Source organism: Mustelus asterias, chromosome 5 (assembly GCF_964213995.1).
Source record: "Mustelus asterias chromosome 5, sMusAst1.hap1.1, whole genome shotgun sequence".
In the NCBI taxonomy this organism is placed as follows: domain Eukaryota; kingdom Metazoa; phylum Chordata; class Chondrichthyes; order Carcharhiniformes; family Triakidae; genus Mustelus; species Mustelus asterias.
In genome coordinates, this window is record NC_135805.1 from 136,708,408 (window position 1) to 136,732,109 (window position 23,702).

The window sequence follows — 23,702 nt, forward strand, 5'->3', positions numbered from 1 at the left end:
TACACTCCAGCAAGCTTGGGCCAACACTGCTCAATGTCTCTTCATCAGACAAGTGAAGAAGGCTGATGAGAAGGCAGTCTCGGCTTTTAAAGGCAACAGCAATGGGTGTGAAACACACTTCCCAATTTTAATCTAAGCCTTTGCATTCCAGTGAACACTAATCTGCTTTGCCTGAGTTTAGATCAATACAGAGCCTGCAGCTTGGCTCAGCGCTGCTCTGTTGTAAAGCAGTTAATGATAATTGCAATGTAACAGGACCATTGTAAAGAGCAGAACATTGTCAAGCCCTCATCCAGTAAAATCTGCTCGATTTTATTCTCGAGCTGTGAAAGTTTTTTTTCAGTTGGATTTATTTCCCCGCTGACAGTGACGTGTTAGTAAATTGGCTGTTCTTTTAGAAGAAAGGTATTCATGTAACAACCTCAGAGCATCCCACAGCGCATTTCAGTGGAGTATTTCTGAAGTGTGGTCGCTGTTGGTGAAATAAAGTCACACCAGCCACTTTCACTTGGCACGTTCCCACAAATAACAATGTGATAATGGGTCAGATAATCCCTTCTAGTGATGTTGCCTGAGGATTAATCTAGGCTCGGGCCTTCCTTGCTCTTCATGCTGCATGATCTTTGACACTCACCCAGGAGGGCCATCAGGACCTCGATTTAATGTCTCACCCAAGTGGTGGCATCTCTAACAGTGAGGCACTCCCTCAGTACTGCACTGAAGTGCTGGCCGAGATTTTAGGTGGAATTTTACTGTCCCGCCCACCACGGGAATTGTAGCGAGCGGGACACTGACCATGCAAAGATCCAGGCGGGATTTTCCGACCTTGGGGCGAGCGTGGCCGGAAAATCCGCCCGTTTGTGTCCAAGTCATTAAAGTGGAACTTGAACCAAGAGCCTGCTGCCTCTGAGGTGCAAGACTGCCTCTGACTCAAGCTGACAGCGGTAAGATCTTAACATGATCTCCAGGTAATACTGGACATCTCAAACTGCATTAATAATGATGGGAAAATGAACAGATTGTCCTTGCAATTAGTCCGGGGATGAAAGGGTTGACGTATGAGGAGAGATTAAACAGTTTTGGCTTGTAATCGATGGAGTTTAGAAAGATGAGAGGGGATCTGATTGAGGTATAAAAAATTCTAAAAGGGATTGATGAGTAACTGTAGACCGAATGTTTCCTCTTATGGGGCAATCTAGAACAAGAGGGTACAGGGTGAGAGGCGGTAGATTTAACACTGAGATGAGGAGGAACTACTTCTCGCAGAGGGTAGTGAATTTGTGGAACTCGCTGCCCTGCAGTGCAGTGGAGTCTGAATGGTTTCAAGGAGATAGATATATTCCTAATAAAAAAAGGGATAAGGGGATATGGGGAACAGGTGGGGAGGTGGATTTGAGACCAGGGAGAGTTCATAGAATCGTAGAAACCCTGCAGTGCAGAAGGAGGCCATTCAGCCCATCGAGCCTGCACCGACAATAATTCCACCCAGGCTCCTGTATCCCCATAACCCCATATATTTACCCTGCTAATCCCCCTGATACTCATGGGCAATTTATCATGGTGAATGCACCTAACCTGTACATCTTTGGACTGTGGGAGGAAACCGGAGCACCCGGAGGAAACCCACGCAGACACAAGGAGAACGTGCAAACTCCACACAGGCAGTCACCTGAGACTGGAATTGAACTGGGGTCCCTGGCGCTGTGAGGCAGCAGTGGTAACCACTGGGTCACCCCTAGAGATGAGCCATGATCTGATTGAATGGCGGAACAGGCTTTAAAGGCTGAATCTGCCTATTTCTGCTCCTAATTCTTATGTTCCTATGTCCGTAAAGCAACATCTCCGCCACACACCCTCCCCACATACCCCACGACTGAAAGAGTGAATTTTTAAAATGAAATTGAACGAGTTGTTCTATGGCCTGAATCAGCATGTAAGGGCACACTCACAGGGTTGGTTATGATGTACAAGCTGCGAATACTCCTGTTGATCTAGCTGGGTAGAGGCCAGTTACCGAAAGGTGCCGGTTTATTATCCCAGTACTCTTGGTTGGAGTTGTGTGAGCGTTCCAGGGGAGCAGGCAGTCTGGCAGCGTAACACATTGAACCAGAGTGCTGTGCTGCTGGAAAGTGGTGTGGCTTCCCACCTGTGTTGTTTCCGCAGTTTGTACGGTTCTGTTCTCTCTCGGGTCACCTCTTAATCGAAAATTGGAGCCAGCGCGGCCTTTCTCGTTTGGTTGGTGGGTGAAGGGTTGAAACAAGAAGTGACAAGGCACAGATTAATTCAGGCACTCAGTAGACCATAAGGCCTTGAGATATAGGAACAGAATTAGGCCATTCGGCCCATCGAGTCTGCTCCACCATTCAATCGTGGCTGATAAGTTTCTCAACCCCATTCTCCCACCTTTTCCCTGTAAACTTTAATCCTCTTACCAATCAAGAACCTCTCTATCTCTGTCTTAAATATACTCAATGACCCGACCGCCACAGCCTTCTGTGGCAATGAATTCCACAGATTCACCACCCTTTGGCTGAAGAAATTCCTCCTCATCTCAGTTCTAAAGGGTCGTCCCTTTGTTCTGAGGCTGTGCCCTCAGATCCGAGTCTCTCCTACTAATGGAAACATCTTCCCCATGTCCACTCTATCCAGACCTTTCAGCATCTGTAAGTTTCAATAAGATCCTCCCTCATCCTTCTAAACTCCATTGAATACGGACCCAGAGTCCTCAAACACTCCTCATACATCAAGCTTTTCATTCCCGGAATCATTCTCACGAACCTCCTCTGGACCGTCTCCAAGGCCAGCACCTCCTTTCTTAGATACGGGGCCCAAAAGTGCTCACAATGTTCCACATGTGGTCTGACCAGAACCTCATCAAGCCTCAGCAGTGCATCCCTGTATTGCATCAGATGCAGAGAAATTGCTTTTTTCATGGTGAGTTGTGATGTGGAATGCACTGCCTGGGAGGGTGGTGGAAGCAGATTCAATAGTAGCTCGTAAAAGGGAATTGAATAAGTACTTAGAAAAATAAAATTTTGCAGAGCTGTGGGAAAAGAACAAGGATGCATCTGATTGGACAGCTCTTTCAAGGAGCCAGCACAGGGGTGGTGGGCTGAATGGTCCCCTGCTGTGCTGTTAGATTCTATGAAGTCAAGCCCATCCTTGTCCGCTAATAGGCTAACCAAGTATGAAGCCATCTCCATGTTTTCTTGATTACTGATGTACAAATTAGCAGGCAGGAAAAGAGCAGCTAGCCAACCGGTCCCAAAGGAATTGAGTCACATGTGGGAACAACATAGTATGAGGAATACACATCCATCAAAAGATGAATAAAAAGTCTCCTTATGCCAACTGACTTGAACGTGATAAAGACTGAAGTTCAAACTCGTTGTTATGAATTCCCACTTAAAGAAGAATCCCTACAGTGCAGAAGGAGGCTATTCGGCCCATCAAGTCTACACCGACTCTCCAACAGAGCATCTTACCCGGGACCACCTCCATCCTATCCCCGTAACCCTACCGTATTTACCCCGCTAAGTCCCCTAACATCCCGGGACACTAAGGGGCAATTTAGCATGGCCAATCGACCCAGCCTGCACATCTTGGGACACTAAGGGACAATTTAGCATGGCCTATCTACCTAACCTACACATCCCGGGATACTAAAGGGCAATTTAGCACGGCCAATCCATCTAACCCGCACATCTTTGGACTGTGGGAGGAAACCGGAGCACCCGGAGGAATCCCACGCAGACACGAAGAGAATGTGCAAACTCCACACAGACAGTAACCCAAGGCCAGAATTGAACTCGGGTCCCTGGCGCTGTGAGGCAGCAGTGCTAACCACTGTGCCACTTATGCATCAGTTTCATCCCCTGCCCCAGAGGTACAGGATGAAAGGTTTCCTTGAAGTGAAACTCTCCATGTTTACCAAGCTGGATTCAGAGATTATGGTGCCCCATAAGAAAGTGATTCTGGCATTTTCTCGAGAGACTAACTGTGGGTGATGCTCTGATCTGGACATTGCGGTGGATAATGGGAAACAACTGCTGGGTATCTCCAGAGTGACACCAACATTTTCAGTTTGTTCTTTAGTGTTTTCTAATTGGAACTAGTTTCCCATCCACTGAGTGACACACTATCACTAAGATAGTTGAAGTACAAGTATACGGTGACACAGTGTTAGCACTGCTGCCTCACAGCGCCAGGGACCTGGGTTCAATTCCTGGCTTGGGTCACTCTCTGTGTGGAGTCTGCACGTTCTTCCTGTGTCTGTGTGGGTTTCCTCCAGGTGTTCCAGTTTCCTCCCACACTCCAAAAATGTGCGGGTTAGGTTGATTGGCCGTGCTAAATTTCCCCTTAGTGTCTGGGGGATTAGCAGGGTCACATGGGGTTATGAGGATAGGGCCTGGGTGGGATTGTTGTTGGTGCAGGCTCGATGGGCTGAATGACCTCCTTCTGCACTGTAGCGATCCTATTTATATATATTCAGGATAACAAGAAAGTTTAAAAATAGCAAAAATATATAAAAGTCTTAAAAATGTGCCAAACAGTTGGGCCCTTGTTGAAAAAACAGAGCTGTTAACCATAAATATTCCACTCTGCTTCTTATTTTGTTTCTGGTGTTTTGAGAGGAATTACTTTTTCATTCTGCTAACTAATCAGTGATATATTGGATAAACAATGGACCAGCTTCTTTTTATCAGTCTGATCTAACTGTAAAAGATATTGTTTTGCTTTGTGTGCTTTTCAATTGTTGTTGGGTTTAAATGGTGAATGGAGAATAAAGGCAGCTCGATGTTGACCAGTAATTAATCCTGGCCATTTCTTTCTGCTGCAGGCATTTGAAGCTGAGTTGAAGCAAAACACTGGCAAAGTTGGACAGGTGAAAGACAAGTTGGCATTGTTACTGGAGGAGAACACAGAGGCGCCTGAAGCTGGGAAGTGGAGGCAGTCATTGGATTACATAAGTAATATGTCAAACTATTTATTGGACAACAGTTATTTTTAATGTCAGCTATTTAATGTTGTTTGCTAAACAGCTAAAATGTCTCTTGGTTAAAACCATTGTTTTTATTTCCTTTTTTTGAAGTTTTAAAGTTTATTTATTAGTGTCACAAGTAGGATTACATTAACACTGCAATGAAGTTACATGCTAGCTGTCATGGCAGGATTTGAACCCATATCCCCAGAGGGTTAACCAGAGTCTGTGGATTACTAGGCCATCGACATTACCACTAGGCCACTCTCTCCTATTGGTATGTCACAGTGAATTAAAACATTGAGTCCTTTCAGCTTAGAAACCAATGTGGAAGATAGTAATGTAAAAATGGGGGTAGGTCACCCAGACCCTCAAATCTCAAATCTGTTTCACCATTCAGTCCAATCATGACTAATCTATACCTCATCTTCATTTACCCACCTTTGATCCCTTAATACTCTCACCAGCAAAGGTCTGTCAATCCTACCCTTGAAAATTGAAATTGAAACTTAGCTTCCACAGCATTTTGGAGGAAGGAGTTCCACATTTCCACAGCGGTGGCACAGTGGTTAGCTCTGCTGCCTCTCAGCGCCAGGGACCCGGACTCAATTCCTGTCTTGGGTCACTGTCTGTGTGGAGTTTGCACGTTTTCCCCGTGTCTGCTTGGGTTTCCTCCGGGTGCTCCGGTTTCCTCCCACAGTCCAAAGATGTGCGGGTTAGGTGGATTGGCCATGCTAAATTGTCCCTTAGTATCAGGGGGACTAGCTAGAGTAAATGCATGGGGTTGCAAGGGATAGAGTCTGGGTGGGATTGTGGTCGGTGCAGACTCGATGGGTCGAATGGTCTCTTTCTGCACTGTAGGATTCTATGATTTCCCATATCCTTTGTGTGATTAAACCCCCTAGCTCCTAAAAGCCCTCGCTCTGATTTTAAGATCCACAACACTGGATTTTGCACAACGCAACAGCTGTTATCAGTCGCACTTGGAGGCCAAAAAGATTGTTGGTGTGGAAATTAGGGCAGTTCTGAACTCGATACCTTGTTGGAGTGCCAGGTCACATACTTAGTTTAAGGCTGGTGTTATGGCTGGTTTTGTTATGGAGACTTTGGCTGCGCACAACTGGAAAATGTTCATTTTCTCGAGTGCTTGATGTTTCCAGCTGGGCCAAAACGTATTAATCACTTTGTGGCGGAGACTTTTTTTTGTGGTGTATGGAAGAAAGGCCAAAAGAGTGCAGAAATGCCAAATATTCCAGATGCTAGAAATCTGAATTAGAAACGGAAAATGTCAAAAAGACCGTGGATGTGAGTGTGCTAGTCAACCTTTGAAGCCTCGAAAATCCCTCCAAAAAATGGGGGTGGTCTTATACACCGAGTTTAAAAGTAGACTGTGAGCATTGGGAAGCCTCCCAGTTGCTGTCCAGTAATAAAAGATGATGCAAGCCCAGCTTCTTCACAAACCCATTTTATTGTTTTACGAGGGGGGCACGGTGGCACAGTGGTTAGCACTGCTGCCTCACAGCTCCAGGGGACCCAGGTTCGATTCCCAGCTTGGGTCACTGTGTGGAGTTTGCACGTTCTCCCCATGTCTGCGTGGGTTTCCTCTGGGTGCTCCGGTTTCCTCACACAGTCCAAAGATGTGCGGGTTAGGTGGATTGGCCATGCTAAATTGCCCCTTAGTGTCAGGGGGATTAGCAGGGTAAATATGTGGGGTTACGGGGATGGGTGGGATTGTTGTCGGTGCAGGCTCGATGGGCCGAATGGCCTCCTTCTGCACTGTAGGGTTTCTATGATTTCTATGAACTCCACATATACACACCTATTACCCAGTGCCACTCCTTTATATATCCCGGGGAGTGGTATTAAACAATTAACATACAAATTAGGTCTAAAGTGGAAGGTTGCCGTTAACCCATTCCTAACAAGCATGGGTGGTCGCCATTTTGAAACATCACCATCATCTGACACACAGAATGGAGTGTCTTAAACTCCCACACATCTTTGCAACACCTGCCCGATTCCTTCCACCCAGCCTGTAAGGTGCCAGTGAGGAAAATGTGCGATTTCATGGAGTGAAAAGTTGAGGCTGGCTACCAAAGTGAGTATCACACCCCTGGCTGAAAAGGGGGGTCGATTATGTGATGAGTAAATGCAAAAGCGTGATCTTTGGGGCTGGAAAAATGGCGTTGATTTATATGATGCGTGGCACTGGTTCCCAGCCTGCTATGTGTCATGGCACTCCTCCATACTATAAACAACATTTGAGGCACACCTCCTACATTCTCTGTCTCTGTCCCTGATTGGGAACTTCGTTTTTTTAATCTCTCCCGCTTCTCCCGGGGTTTTTGCACCCTTCTTGAGTTTTGCGTTTTGTGGGGGCACATGGGGGGGGCCTTTCTCTCCAGCTCCAAGTCCTGTTGGTTATGGCCATGGGCCTGAACAACATAAAGAAATCTGAAGCGCGCAGGTGCGGCTCTGTCCCAGTCGGTGCATGCGCGGGAGGCCAAAGATTCATCGGGTCTTGGAGATGCCGACCACAGGGCTGAAGAGGAAGGTTCACTTTAGTTTAATGACATCAATTTTGAGCCATTTTGGCAGCACAGTTGGTGGTTGTGATGTGGGGGGTTGGGGGACAGGGTGGTCTTCACGGCACAGGGAACTACTCATGTATGATATTCAGTAGGAGAGAGAAACAGAATCAGAAGTGGCACTGACCTGAACTGTTACCTCTTAAATGTTTCTCTCTCCACAGATGTTGCCTGACCTGTTGGGCATTTGCAGCATTTTATACTAAAATTGATTTCTATAAAGTGCTTTACAACCAGTGAAATGTAATTGCCTTATTTTAGGAATGAATGCAGGAGCAGGAGGAAAGAGTGTATATAAACACAGAATTAGGAACAGGGCACTCGGATCCTCGAACCTGCTCCACCATTCAATAAGCTCACAGAATCCCATCAGTGCACAAGGAGGCCTTTCAGCCCATCAAGCCTGCACTCTCTGACAGAGTATCTTACCCAGGTCCTCGCCCCCATCCTATCCCCATAACCCCACACATCTACCATGGCTAATCCAACTAACCTACATATCTTGGGACACCAAGGGGCAATTTAGATGGCCAATCCACGGCATGGTGGCCCAGTGGTTAACACTGCTGCCTCACAACGCCAGACCCGGGTTCAATTCCCGACTTGGGTCACCATCTGTGCGGAGTTTGCACGTTTCTCTGTGTGGGTTTCCTCCGGGTGCTCCGGTTTCCTCCCACAGTCCGAAAGACGTGCTGGTTAGGGTGCATTGGCCATGCTAAATTCTCCCTCAGTGTACCCGAACAGGCGTCGGAGTGTGGCGACTAGGGGTTTTTCACAGTAACTTCACTGCAGTGTTAATGTAAGCCTACTTGTGACACTGATAAATAAACTTTAAACCTAACCTGCACATCTTTGGACTGGCTTTGGACTGACTATGTCTGATCTGATTTCTCCACATCCCTGCCTACCCCATATAACCTTTCACCCCCCCTTACTTACCAAGAATCTATCTCCCTTTGCCTGAAAACTATTCAGAAGCTCTGCTCTCTACCTTTTGAGGAAGAGAGTTTACAAAGATTCACAACCCTTTGTGAGAAAAAACATGTTTCCTCATTTCTGTCTTAAATGGGCAACCCTTTATTTTTTAAACAGCAACTTCTCACTCTAGATTCCCCCACAAGAGGAAACATCCTCTCCACATAAGCAAGGTTCATTCGCTTGCGAGTTAATTTACTACATGACCAGTGAATTCATCACACGGTGAAGAGAGCCCGTTCCGGAGTGGAGACACAAGTTGAATGTTGCTGAGATGCACAAACTTTATTATAGAATGAAAGAACCCCTTTGGGAAAGTGCTGATCCCTCTGTTTGGTGCACAAACAAACCTGTGTGTCCTCAACTCAAATGCAGCCATTATGTGGCCATTGTGTTGTAACCCCCTGATTATTTCTCTTGCAATCTTTTTAAGATTAATTCCACGCTGAATAGTCTCATTGTCTTTTCATTCAATATGACGAGTTGTATGCGCATTTTCTCAGCAAAACACTAACGCTCAACAAAATGTAATTTGGCGCAAAAAGAATCAAGTTGTCGAGACAGGGAAAGTATCAGTGAGAATGGCTGGAAAGTCAAAAGCAGCAAAAATGTTTATTGTTATGAAAAGGGTATTCTTCTGTGTCGCACAGTTAATGAAGGGTTGGTTCTGACTGCCTGACAAGCCTTCCATGTGTATCTGTCCCTCTGTTTTGAGCTACTCCCTGAAAGTATTTTCTGTTTTGTGTTCTGCATATCTTACGAAGTCAGTTCCCTGAGTGGATCTCCATTTCCTTCACATTATTCTTTGGAATGTGTTCCACTCAATCCGTAACCCACTTTGAAGCTGATTGCTGTAAATTCAATGCTGGAAGCAAGAACCTCTCCATAGAGTTTCTTCCATCTCTTCCCCACTTCCCGTTCTCCCTGTCCCATTTTCTCTTTTCCTGTCTCCCCCTCCCACTTTATCCCCCTTTCCATAGTTCCCCCATTTTCCCAGCTCTTCACTTGTTCTTTACCTCAGCTCCCCCTCCCAATTTAGCTCAACCCCTCTCCCATTTTACTTACCATCTCCCCACTTTACACCCAGCATTCCCTCTCATTTTTCCCTCATGCTTCTTCTCCCATCTCTCCCCACAACTTTCATCCTCTCCCTTTCCCACATTCACCTTCTTCCCATCTCTCCCTTCCACTTTCACCCTCTCCTCATCTCTCCCTTCTACCCAAAACTCCCTCCCACTTTCACCCTCTCCTCATCTCTTACTCCCATTTTCCCAGACTCAGGGACCCAGGATCGATTAAGGGCGGCACGGTGGCACAATGATGAGCACTGTTGCCTCACAACGCTCGGGTCCTGGGTTCGATTCTGGCCACGGGTCACTGTCTGTGCGGCGTATGCATGTTCCCCCTCTAGTTGTGTGGGTTTCCTCCGGGTACTCCGGTTTCCTCTGACAGTCCACAGAAGTGTAGGTTCGGTGGATAGGCCATGCTAAATGCGCAGAGTTGTGAGGAGGGGGCGGAGGGCTCTTACCATGCACTGTTCCTTTGTCATTTCTGTGCCATACATTCACTTAGTCTCTGTTTTTGTATCTTCAATCTCTCTCTTTCTCTCTATGTGTGCATTCCATGTCTTCCTCACCCCCCCTCCTTCTGCGTGTGTATACTCTCTCTGTGCACTCATTCTTAGTTCACACTTTTTTCCATGAACTCTCTGTATGTGCTCTATCCCTATACATGACCAGGGGAGTCAGTGGCTTAGTGGTATTATTGCTGGACTATTAATCCAGAAACTCAGCTAATGTCTGGGGACCCAGGTTCAAATCCCACCACGGCAGCTGGTGGAATTAGAATTCAATTTTAAAAATCTGCTATTAAGAACCCATTGATGACCATGAAACCATTGTCAATTGTCAGAAAAACCCGTCTGGTTCACTAATTTTTTAAATTCATTTGTGGGACATGGAGCGTCATTGGCTGGCCAGTATTTATTGCCCATCCCTAGTTGCCCTTGGAGGACAGTTGAGAGTCAACCACATTGCTGCGGCTCTGGAGTCACATGTAGGCCGGACTGGGTAAGGATGGCAGATTTCCTTCCCTAAAGGACATTAGTGAACCAGATGGGTTTTTCTGACAATCGACAATGGTCATCAGTAGATTCTTAATTCCAGATTTTTAAAAAAATTCAAATTCCACCATCTGCCGTGGCGGGATTTGAACCTAGATCCCCAGAACATTAACTGAGTTTCTGGATTAATAATCTAGCAATAATACCACTGGGCCATCACCTCCCCTATGTCCTTTAGGGAAGGAACCCTACTGTCCTTACACAAAGATGTGCGGGTTAGGTTGATTGGCTATGCTAAATTGCCCCTTAGTGTCCCGGGATGTGTAGGTTAGAGGAATTAGTGGGGTGAATGTGTGGGGTTGTGGGGATAGGGCCTGGAGTGGGATTGTTGTCAGTGCAGCCTCAATGGGCCGAATGGCCTTCTTCTGCAATGTAGGCTTTCTATGATTCTATGGTCTGGCCTACATGTGACTCCAGAGCCACAGCAATATGGTTGACTCTCAACTGCACTCCGAAATGGCCGAGTGAACCACGCAGTTGTAACAATCGCTTAAGAAGGCAGCTCACCACCAGCTTCTCAAGGGCAATAAATGCTGGCCAGTCAGCGACGCCCATCCCCCACAAATGTATTTTAAAAAGTTCCTGTGAAAATCCCCTAGTTGCCACACTCTGGCGCCTGTTCGGATACACTGAGGGAGAATTTAGCATGGCCAATAAACCTAACCAGCACGTCTTTCGGACTGTGGGAGGAAACCAGAGGAAACCCATGCAGACACATGGAGAACGTGCAAACTCCACACAGACAGTGACCCAAGTTGGAAATTGAACCCAGGTCCCTGGGGCTGTGAGACAGCAGTGCTAACCACTGTGCCACCCTGCATGTGCTCTGTCTGACTCCCTGCTCACTCGATCTGTGTTAACTCCCTGCATGCTCTTATCCAACTCACTTTCTATCCCACTCCAGAGCCACAGCAATATGGTTGACTCTCAACTGCCCTCCGAAATGGCCTAGTGAACCACGCAGTTGTAACAATCGCTTCAGAAGGCAGCTCACCATCACTTGCTCTTTGCTCACACTCGTTTTTGCTCTCCTGTATGCGCATGGTTTTTACGAGTGGCTTCACCCAGCCGGAGCAGTGTTCAATGTTAAGCATGCTGTCATGCTGACCGCCATTTTGTTCTGTGAAAACCTATTGAGTAAAGAAACGCTTCTGAAAGAAACAATACATTTTCAATATCATTTTCTTTTAGATTCAAAATGGCAACAGGTCAGCCAGTCAGCAGCTGAACGGCAGCAGAAGTTGGAGGAGTCGTCCAGTTTCCTCACTCAGTTTGAAACAGCAGAGATGCAGCTTAGCCAGTGGCTTGTTGAGAAGGAGCTAATGATGAACGTGCTTGGACCACTTTCTATTGATCCACACATGCTGAATAATCAGAAACAACAAGTTCAGGTAAGGAGTAACGTTGATTACAGGTATTCCTAACATATTAAGTGATCTTAGTTTATTGGGTGAACACTTCTATTGAGATCAAAGAGGTTGAGGAGATTTGCTTCTCATGCAGTGGGTTGTTGTCTAGAAAGTACTGCCTGAAAGGCTGGTAGAAGCACAGTTAAAAATTAAGAGATTTGCATAAGGAGATAAGGAGGAAAGCTTACATTGCTATGGAGAAAGAGGCGGGGAGTGGGAGCAATTGGATAGCTCTTTCAAAGAGCTTACACTGTCATGATGGGCCAAATGGCCTCATTTTGTACCATAGGATTCAAAGTTTCTGGCCAATCATGAAATAGCAATTGTTTAAAAGTGTTTTGTTTTGACTCGATCAAAGGATAAACTGAAAAAAGGTGGCTTCCGACACTCATCAACTTGGGAAAATTTATACATGTCCAAACGTATTTTTAATACCACGTACTGGGAGCAGGAAGAACATGAAAATTGGCTGAAATGAGTGTCGGATGGAATAATATGAATTTCCTCATTTACAAAGTCAGCCAAAGCTTTCTGTTTTTGTTATGATGTTAACAGGAGGTGTTTGTCATTCTCTGTGAGCGAGGGAAATCGTGTGTTAGCACGTGTGGTCCCGTTGACCCTACTGATGACGTGTTTTTAATAGCAGGGTTTCAATTGTGTTTTAGACTCTCAGAAATTTACAGCGCACAAGGTGGGTTATCACTCTTGCAAAGAGCTTCATTCCAAACTTAACCCTATGACTTTGAGGGTGGCAGCGCTGCTGCCTCATAATGCCAGGGTTCGATTCCCGGCTTGGGTCACTGTCTGTGTGGAGTTTGCACATTCTCCTCATGTCTGTGTGGGTTTCCTCCGGGTGCTCCGGTTTCCTCCTACACTCCAAAGATGTGTGGGTTAGGTGCATTGGCCATGCTAAATTGCCCCTTAGTGTCAGGGGGATTAGCAGGGTAAATATGTGGGGTTATGGGAATAGGGCCTGGGTGGGATTGTGGTCAGTGCAGACTTGATGGGCCGAATGGCCTCCTGCACTGTAGGGTTCCTATGATGATTCAATGACTCTATGATTCTACCCTTTCTCCATTCCTTTGTGAACTTACCTTCAAATACTTGTCCATTTCCTTTTTGGAAATCCATTAAGAATTCTGTTTCCACCATCGTTTCTGGTCGGAAATCCATCAATCTTCCACATGGATAGTTTTAAAAAAAAATTCCCGAACCTTTCCCACTTTAAGCAGTGTGGACACTAGTTACTGATTCACTGACTAGTTGAATTAGTTTTTCTGTATTTTCCTCCGATAAATCCCTCATGATTCCCACATGCCTGTCAGATCGTTTGCCCTTCATTGCAGTGAAAAGTGCCTCTGGTTTTCTTGACTGGAAAGACTATCTATAGCATCTCTGACCGCCCCTTGAGCTGCCCCGCTTACTTTGTCTCCAGTGACTGTTAGAGAGGGTGGAGTCATAACACCAATAAAGGTCTTCACTGATGCTAAGGAGCAGCATCCCACATTCCTGGGAGTATCCAGCTCGCCTTCTGAAGTGTTGATGGTTAAAAGTTTAAAGTTTATTTATTTATTAGCGTCACAAGTGTGCTCAGATTAACGCTGCAATGAAGTTACTGTGAAAATCCCCTAGTCGCCACACTCCGGCACCTGTTCGGGTACACTGAGGGAGAATTTAGCACAGCCAATCCACCTAACCCACACATCTTTGGACTGTGGGAGGAAACCGGAGCACCCGGAGGAAACCCACGCAGACACAGGGAGAATGTGCAGACTCCACACAGATAGTGATCCAAGCCGGGAATCGAACCCGGGTCCCTGGAGCTGTGAAGCAGCAGTGCTAACCACTGTGCTACCGTGCCGCCCCTCTTGTGTTGCTTCCCACTCTTGTGTTGATTTTTCTCTCCCCCATTCCCAGATTCTGCTCAAGGAGTTTGAGACTCGAAAGCCTCAGCACGAACAGCTGACAACAGCGGCCGACGGCATCCTGAGGCAGTCGGATGAGCCTTCTCCGGCCTGCAGGGTTGTGAGCGACCAGCTGGCTGCCGTGATGCGGAAGTGGGACGACTTGACCGGGCAGCTGGTTGGCCGGTCCGACCTGATCGATCGGGCCATCGTCAAAAGCACCAGGTACCAGAATCTGGTCCAGGACCTCTCGGGCAGGCTGAGGGCCCTGGACGTTAAGCTGGCCAGTCAGCCAGCCATTGGCTCCCAGCCTGAAGCGGTGAAATCCCAACTGGAGGCAGCCAGTGAAATCCGATCGGAGGTGGAGAGGGAGGAGAAATGTGTGCAGGAGGCCCAGACCCTCTGCGAAGAGATCTCCGCCCTCGTCGGTGAACAGTACCTGAAAGCTGAGCTCAGCAGGCAATTGGACAACGTCTTGAAGCCCTTCCGAGATCTGGAGGAAAGAGCAGGTGAGCGGTTTAATCTGAGCATTGAATACTGTTATGACACGGAAGTTGATTCCCTTTTTAGACGCAGAGTCTCCACAAAGAGGAATACCTCGCCCTGTAATCTGTGAAAAGTGTGTGGGAAGGTGTGAACTGTCCTTCAGTAATGTTTAGTGGGTAACTAACAGAAATACCTGACACTCATTTTAAAATGAACACTTAACAATTTATTTATTTAACTAACAGGAAACTTTAAACAAGTAACATACTGAATAAAGTAAGATTCTACTGGAATGCTGTTCAAATAAATACAATATCCATTCATTAACCAAAACTATAATAATAGAATTCCGACACACTCAAAAAAATACAACCAAGTTTTGTGTCTATCGGAACCTTCTGGAGTTTCTCGGTTGATTTCAATACAAAGATATACAAAGAACAGCACAGCACAGGAACAGGCCCTTCGGCCCTCCAAGCCTGCGCTGATCACGTTTACCTATCTGGGCCAACCGCTCATATCCCTCTATTCCCTATCTGTTCACGTGTCTATCCAGATAAGTCTTAAATGTTGCTAACGTGTCTGCCTCAACCACCTCACTTGGCAGTGCATTCCAGGCCCCCACCACCCTCTGTGTAAATATTTCCCCCGCACATCTCCACTGAACCTTTCCCCCCTTATCTTGAACTTGTGCCCCCTTGTAATTGTCATTTCTGCCCCGGGAAAAAGCTTCCAACTGTTCACCCTATCTATACCCCTCATAATTTTATGGACTTCTGTCAGGTCGCCCCTCAGCCTCCGTCCTTCCAGGGAGAACAATCCCAGTTTATTCAATCTCTCCTCATAGCTAATACCCTCCATACCAGGCAACATGCTGGTAAACCTTTGCTGTCCTCTCTCCAAAGCCTCCACATCCTTCTGCCTGTAAGTTCTTTTGATTAGCTATCTTTCGCTGGTTCGATGGTGTGAGATATATAAAGTTGGCTGGGTGGAGAGCTGCTCTCTCTCTCTCGACTTGAGAGGTGGCAGTTGCTAACTCTTGTTTTTCCCTCTTGCCCTCTCTTTTATACCTGTGATGATCTATCATTTTTCCTACAATGGGATTGGTCTGATTTTTTCAACATCATCAAATTCAAATCTTATAGGTTCTTGGTGGCCGAGTGCCTGCTGTAATTTGATTGGCTAAATTCAAACAACAACAGGTTGTCTTTGTCAAGAACACTGCTTGACTTTTTGATACAACTGTTTCAGTCTGGGACTCTGGATGTATTTTACATTTTAAACTCCAAGCACTGAAACAAAACACCAGCTTTTAAAGGGACACTGCAATGTTTTTTTTCCCTCTAGCATTTTTCCAATTTTTCACATCTTTATCAACATCACATTCCAACTTCACAAACTCAACTTTGCAACAATGAACAGAGAGCGTGTGATACGGGTACACATTCCAGCTCAATTCATCAATGAGTTTAAAAATTCATGATGTGGAGATGCCGGCGTTGGACTGGGGTAAACACAGTAAGAGTTTTAACAACACCAGGTTAAAGTCCAACAGGTTTATTTGGTAGCAAATACCATTAGCTTTCGAAAGCTAATGGCATTTGCTACCAAATAAACCTGTTGGACTTTAACCTGATGTTGTTAAAACTCTTACTGTGTTTAAAAAGTCACACATACAACAAATCTGAAATCATAACCACGAGTACACCACATCAGGGAAAGAAGAGTGTTAATTTATAGAATCCTGACACTGCAGAAGGAGGCTATTCGGCCCATCGCGCCTGCATTGACAACAATTCAACCCAGGCCGTATCCCCATATTTACCCTGCTAATCCCCCTGACACTAAGAGGCAATTTATCACGGTCAATCAACCTAACCCGCACATCTTTGGACTGTGGGAGGAAACTGGAGCACCCGGAAGAAACCCACGTAGACACGGGGAGAACGTGCAGACTCCACACAGACAGTTACCAGAGGCTGGAATCAAACCCGGGTCCCTGGCGCTGTGAGGCAGCAATGCTAACCACTGTGCCACCATGCCGCCAATTTCTTGTTGATTAGGCGGTTTGAAAAAACATATGAGATTTTAACTTCATAAATAGAGGCATAAAGTACAAAAGCATGGAAATTCTGCTAAAACTTCATAAAACACTGATTAGGCCACAGTCGAAGTGTGGTGTTCGACTCTGGGCACCGCACTTTAAGGATTGGGATGTGAAGGCCTTGGAAATGGGGCTGAGGAGATTTACTGAAATGGTACCAGGATTGAGGGCCTACTGACGAGGCTTGAGAGGCTGGGGTTGTTACCAAAGACGGTTAAGGGGTCATTTAATAGAGATATTCAGAATGATCAGGTGTTTCTATACGATAAAACTGTCGAGAGGATTGGTAACCAGTGTAAACAGATTTATTATAATTAGAAAGCGCCGGGTGAGTGGGGGCGGATGTTGGATGATTTCAATGCAATGAGTAATTACGATCTGGGATGCACTGTCTGAAAGAGCAGTAGAAGATATTCACTGCTAACTTTCCAAAGGGAATTGGATAAACACTTGGAAGGGAAAATGTCACAGGACCGTGTAGGGGAGCAAGGCCATGTGACCATAGAAATCATAGAATCCCTACGATGCAGAAGGAGTCTATTTGGCCCATTGAGTCTGCACCGACCACAAACCCACCCAGTCCCTATCCCCATAACCCCATGCATTTCCCTAGCTAGTCCCCCTGACACTAAGGGAGAATTTAGCATGGCCAATCCACCTAACCAGCGCAACTTTGGACTGTGGGAGGAAACCGGAGCACCCAGAGGAAACCCACACAGACACGGGGAGAATGTGCAAACTCCAGATAGACAGTGACCCAAGCCGGGAATCGAACCGGGGTCCCTGGCGCTGGTCGGCAAGGTGGTGCAGTGGTTAGCTCTGCACCACCATGCTGACCAGGATCAGGGTTCGATTCCCGGCTTGGGTCACTGTCTGTCTGTGCAGAGTCTGCACGTTCTCTCTGTGTCTGCATGAGTTTTCTCCGGGTGCTCCGGTTTCCTCCCACAGTCCAAAGATGTGCGGGTTAGGTGGATTGGCCATGGTAAATTCTCCCTTAGTGTCAGGGGGACTAGCTAGGGAAATGCATGGGGTTATGGGGATAGAACCTGGGTGGGTTTGTTGTCGGTGTAGACTCGATGGGCCAAATGGCCTCCTTCTGCACTGTAGGATTCTAATTCTTTCAAAGAGTTGACACAGGGCCAAAAGATCATCTCCGATGTAGTCTATTCTATTTAGATGGGAAAATCAATCCATGTTATGAAATAACGTTATCATTTTGTTTTGGTAAAGGAAAGCGGGTCCATCAGCTTCAGTCGGCTCTTGCCAATTCCGAGCAGTTTCAGCAGATGTTCGATGACTTTCAGGCCTGGATGGGCGGGAAGCGCAGCGAGCAGGATCAGAGAGCTCCCATATCAGCCAAGCTGGACACTCTGAACCTGCTGATAGACGAGCAGGCTGACTTTCAGAAATCCCTGGCCCAGAAAGCTGGCTCCTACGAGATGATCCTGGCCGAGGGCGAGGCCATCCTTCGGAACATGCAGCCCGGTGACGAGCAAGCTGCCTTGCAAGGCCGGCTGGGAAGCCTGCGGGCCGACTGGGAAGAACTGGCCAAGCAGGTGGAGGCCCGGCAGGAGAGGCTGAGGGACTGCTTCCAGAAAGCCCAGAGGTACCGGGAATGTGTGGAGCACCTCCTGCCGTGGGCACAGGAGTGCGAAGAGAAGGCTTCTCAGGTGCAAGTCTCCAGCAACGCCGCCGAGATCGAGTCTTCGCTGGCGAGCATTCGCGGCTTACAAAACGACGTGGACAAACATCGGAGGGCGTTAGAGTCCTTGAACAATGCTGCCGACAGCTTGATCGAAGCCAGCCAGGCTGATCTGGGCGATATCCAGGATGAGAAGGCTTCGGTCAACCAGAAAGTCGACTTGCTCAATGAGCAGCTGCGTCTCAAGATTAATTCCCTGGACGAGATGGCGAAATGCGTGAAGGAGTTTCAGAACTCTCTCAAAGAGGCCAAGAAGCAACTGGACGGAGCCAGGCAGCAACTGGAGCTCCACGATGCCCTCGGACCCCAGGCGTACAGCAATAAGTGCCTGACCAACATGAACACCCAGCAGAAGGCGCTTCAGGCTTTGACACCACAAGTGGAGAACGTCAAGCGCCTTGCTCAGAGACTGGCCGCCGGTACCGCGGACGGAGAGGGCACGTCCTTGATGCGGCGGCAAGCCGATTCCTTACAGGAGGATTACGGCTCGGTGAGCCAGCAGGTGCGGGAGAGGTGCTGCTTTCTGGAAACCAAGCTCCAAGGCATCGGGCAGTTCCAGCACAATATCCGGGAGATGTTTTCCCTATTTGCTGACCTTGATGATGAATTGGACAGCATGGCTCCCGTGGGAAGGGATCCGGACTCTCTCCGCGGCCAGAGAGACGGCATCCGAGAGTTCATTGTCAGACTTCAGGAGCTGACGGCGAACATCGAAGGCGCAAAGAAAGAGGGGAAGCAGATGCTGGAGTCGGCAAGTTCTCCAGACTTACTGGGGTTAAAACGGGATCTGGACGCTCTAAGCAAGCAGTGCAATAAACTGCTGGACAGGGCAATGATCAGGCGGGAGCAAGTGGAAACCAACCTTGCCAGGGTTGAGGAATTTGACAGTAAATGCAAGACGTTCAGCAAATTGGTGGCCATCGCTGAGGAGCACGAGGAGAGTCAAGGCAGCGTTGGGACGGAAACGGACATCATTAACCAACAACTAGAATCATTCAAGGTAGGATGCTGCTTCTCAATCTATCCCTTGTGGCCAGTTCGTTGTCCAATTCCTTGTGGGTTATTTTTTATAATCGTGCCTTGGGATGTTTAATTATGTTACAGATGCGACATAGCTTCAATTTCTTGTTGATGTGATGGCTTCAGGTTGAGCCAAGCAATTGTTGTGGCAACTCCACACCATTAATGAATGGATTTGTGGTCTTTGAAATGAGGACTTTCTGTTGCTGAAGCTGAGGTGGTGGATATTACAATATTAATGAGCGGACAGCAGCTGAAATGTCTACACATTTTTAATTTGATTTATTATTGTCATATGTTTTGGGATACAGTGAAAAGTATTGTTTCTTGTGCACTATACAGACAAAGCATACCGTTCCCAGAGTACATGGGGGAGAAGGAAAGGAGAGAGTGCAGAATGTAGTGTTACAGTCATAGCTAGGGTGTAAAGATCAACTTAGTGCAAAGTAGGTCCATTCAAAAGCAGCAGGGAAGAAGCTGTTCTTGAGTCGGTTCGTATGTGACCTCAGACTTTTGTATCTTTTTCCCGACGGAAGAAGATGGAAGAGAGAATGTCCGGGGTGTGTGGGAGACTTAATTATGCTGGCTGCTTTCCCCAGTCAGGGGGAAGTGTGGACGGAATCAATGGATGGGAGGCTGGTTTGAGAGATGAACTGGGCTTCATTCACAACCCTCTGTAGTTCCTTGCAGTCTTGGGCAGAGCAGGAGCCAGACCAAGCTGTGATACAATCAGAAAGAATGCTTTTTATGGTGCATCTGTGAAAGTTGGCAAGAGCTGTAGCTGACATTCCAAATTTCCTTAGTCTCCTGAGAAAGTAGAGGTGTTGGTGGGCTTTCTTAACTATAGTGTCAGCGTGGAGGGACCAGGACAGGTTGTTGGTGATCTGGATATTTGCGAGGTCTGGCTAGGGTACTGTCCGATCCAAGTTCAATCAGAAATTAAATTACTTTGTATGGGTTTCTAGAATTGAGATTTGTGCATCCTGATGAGAGAAGGTGGCAGTGTTTCGTAAGTCTGTCCCTTGAGGAATTTGTCAGAAGTTTTGCCCAGGTGATCTCCTCTTTATTTATTTTGATTTGATTTATTATTGTCATGTGTATTAGCATATGGTGAAAAGTATTGTTTTTTGAGCACTATACAGATAAAGCATACCGTTCACACAGAAGGAAACAAGAGAGTGCAGAATGTAGTGTTACAGTCATAGCTAGGGTGTAGAGAAAGATCAACTTAATGCAAGGTAGGTCCATTCAAAAGTCTGATGGCAGCAGGGAAGAAGCTGTTCTTGAGTCAGTTGGTGCGTGACCTCAGACTTTTGTATCGTTTTCCCAATGGAAGAAGGTGGAAGAGAGACTATCCGGGGTGCGTGGGGTCCTTAATTATGCTGGCTGTTTTGCTGAGGCAGCGGGAAGTGTCGATAGAGTCAATGGATGGGAGGCTGGTTTGTGTGATGGATTGGGCTACATTCACGACCTTTTGTAGTTTCTTGCGGTCTTGGCAGAGCAGGAGCCATACCAAGCTGTGATACAACAAGAAAGAATGCTTTCTATGGTGCATCTGTAAAAGTTGGTGAGAGTCGTAGCTGCCATGCCAAATTTCCTTTGTCTTCTGAGAAAGTAGAGGCATTGGTGGGCTTTCTTAACTATAGTATCGGCATGGGGGAACTGGACAGGTATTCATTCATGGGGCGTGGGCGTCGCTGGCTGGCCAGCATTTATTGTCCATCCCTAGTTGCCCGAGGGCAGTTGAGAGTCAACCACATTGCTGTGTCTCTGGGGTCACATGTAGGCCAAACCAGGTAAGGATGGCAGATTTCCTTCCCCAAAGGACCTTAGTGAACCAGATGGGTTTTTCTGACAATTGATAATGGTTTCATGGTCATCAGTCGATTCTTAATTCCAGATTTTTAAAATTGAATTCAAATTTCACCATCTGCCGTGGCGGGATTCGAACCCAGGTCCCCAGAACATTAGCTGAGTTTCTAGATTAGTAGTATAGCGATAATACCACGAGGCCATCCCCTCCCCTCCCTCTTCTAACTCATGTCCCACCCCCAACCCTGCTCTGAATAACACCATCTCAGTTTTCTATCTCCGGTTTTCCCTGCTTTCCTCCCCTTCTTTCCTGAAGGCTGGGGTTGTAGTGGGAATGGGGATCTTCTGGCACCTGAAGTCTTCTTGTTACTTCACCTTGGAGTATCAGGAGGCTATTCACCCATGAAGGAAGCTTTCTTTGTATTCAGACACATGCACAGTCTCTGCTGAGTAGAACTCATGGGATTGGGAGTATTGATGACTGAACGATGGAAGATTGGTTAATGGACAGATCAACATAATATAAGGTAGGTCCATTCAAAAGTCTGATGGCAGCAGGGAAGAAGTTGTTCTTGAGTCAGTTGGTACGTGATCTTCGACTTTTGTATCTTTTTCCCCGATGGAAGAAGGTGGAAGAGAGAATGTCCGGGGTGCATGTCTTGGATTGGAATAAAAAGAGAATTTTTAAGTCAGCAGGCTACACCTAGTGAGATACTGCAGTGGTCATTACTTGTACCCTAGCTCTTTGCAATCTATATTAATGCCTTAGTTGAGGGGACAGAATGTGATGTACTGAAGTTTGCTGACAATACAAAGTTAGGTGGAAAACAAAGTATTGAGGACGATGCAAATTGGGATCAAAATAGGCTGGGTCAGTTGGAATACAATGTGGTAAAGTGTGACGTTCTCCCTTTGGAATAAAAAGTAAAAAAGGAGCAGCATATATTTTGAATAATTAAAGTCTGGCAAACGGCTACATTCAAAGGGACTTGCCTCCCTGTACATTACAAAGTAAATATGCAAGTACAATAAAAGCAGAAAGTAAGTAGTGTCTTCACCTTTTGTTACAAAGGGATTGGAGCATTAGACTAAGGAAATCATACAACGACAATGAGGCCCCACCTGGAATATTCTAGTACATTTTTGGTCTCCTTACCTCAGGAAGGACATAACTACCCGAAAGGGAGTGAAGGTTCATAAGAACATAAGAAATAGGAGCAGGAGTAGGCCATCTAGCCCCTCAAGCCTGCTCCGCCATTCAATAAGATCATGGCTGATCTAATAGTGGGTTCAGTTCCACTTACCCGCCCGCTCCCCTTCATTCCCTTAATGGTTAAAAATCTATCTGTCTGTGACTTGTCATAGAAATCATAGAAACCCTACAGTGCAGAAGGAGGCCATTCGGCCCATCGAGTCTGCACCGACCACAATCCCACCCAGGCCCTACCCCCACATATTTACCCGCTAATCCCTCTAACCTACGCTTCTCAGGACTTTAAGGGGCAATTTTTAACCTGGCCAATCAACCTAACCCGCACATCTTTGGACTGTGGGAGGAAACCAGAGCACCCGGAGGAAACCCACGCAGACACGAGGAGAATGTGCAAACTCCACACAGACAGTGACCCAAGCCGGGAATCGAACCCAGGTCCCTGGAGCTGTGAAGCAGCAGTGCTAACCACTGTGCTACCGTGCCGCCCCTTAAACACCGTGCCGACTTAAACACATTTAACGAGGTAGCCTCTACTGCTTCATTGGGCAGAGAATTCCAAAGATTCACTACCCTCTGGGAGAAGAAGTTCCTCCTCAGCTCTGTTCTAAATTGACTTCCCCGTATTTTGAGGTTATGCCCCCTAGTTCTTGTTTCCATTGTAAGTGGAAATAACCTCTCTGCTTCTACCCTGTCTAGCCCCTTCATTATCTTATATGTCTCTATAAGATCTCCCCTCAACCTTCTAGACTCCAATGAGTACAGGCCCAGTCTACTCAATCTCTCCTCATAAGCTAACCCCCTCATCTCTGGAATCAACCTGGTGAACCTTCTCTTTACCCCCTCAAAAGCTGATATATCCTTTCTTAAATAAGGGAACCAAAATTGTACACAGTACTCTAGGTGCGGCCTCACCAGTACCCTGTACAGTCGCAGCATGACCTCCCTGCTTTTATACTCCATTCCTCTCGCGATAAAGGCCAACATTCCATTTGCCTTCTTGATCACCTGCTGCACCTGCAGACTGAGTTTTTGTGATTCATGCACAAGGACCTGGGGACCTGGTTCCTGGGATGAAGGGATAGACCTACATGATTGGAGATTGAATAGACTAGGCTTGTATTGGCTGCGGTTTAGATAACTCTGCTGTGATCCAATTGAAAAGGGTTGTAACTTCCACGCGTTGGATTTGCGAATTACCCTAAAGAGGCGTGAGGGAGGCCCTCACGGAGCTTCCAGGTAAGGGTTGGCACAGCGATTTCCCAGAGTGCAAACGTCCCCTGGGCAATAGCCTGAGCTGGGAACCATCTGAAAGTGTGTTTTAACCGGATAATTCCGACAGGTTTACACTGATAGTTATTCAGGAAAAGTTCGAAGAATTAAAACCCC

The 23,702-nt window shown here is 46.7% G+C and overlaps 1 protein-coding gene across 14 annotated transcripts in view; it reads left to right on the forward strand.

The window, feature by feature from the left end:
* Positions 1 to 23,702, forward strand: part of dst (dystonin) — a 653,330-nt gene that overhangs the window by 452,535 nt on the left and 177,093 nt on the right. For all 14 annotated transcript variants that reach the window (XM_078213315.1, XM_078213329.1, XM_078213327.1 and 11 more), the window contains 4 exons: positions 4,841 to 4,970; positions 11,858 to 12,057; positions 13,993 to 14,488; positions 17,800 to 19,271. In XM_078213315.1, coding sequence (XP_078069441.1) covers positions 4,841 to 4,970; positions 11,858 to 12,057; positions 13,993 to 14,488; positions 17,800 to 19,271 — 2,298 coding nt within the window. The remainder of the gene's footprint in view (positions 1 to 4,840; positions 4,971 to 11,857; positions 12,058 to 13,992; positions 14,489 to 17,799; positions 19,272 to 23,702) is intronic.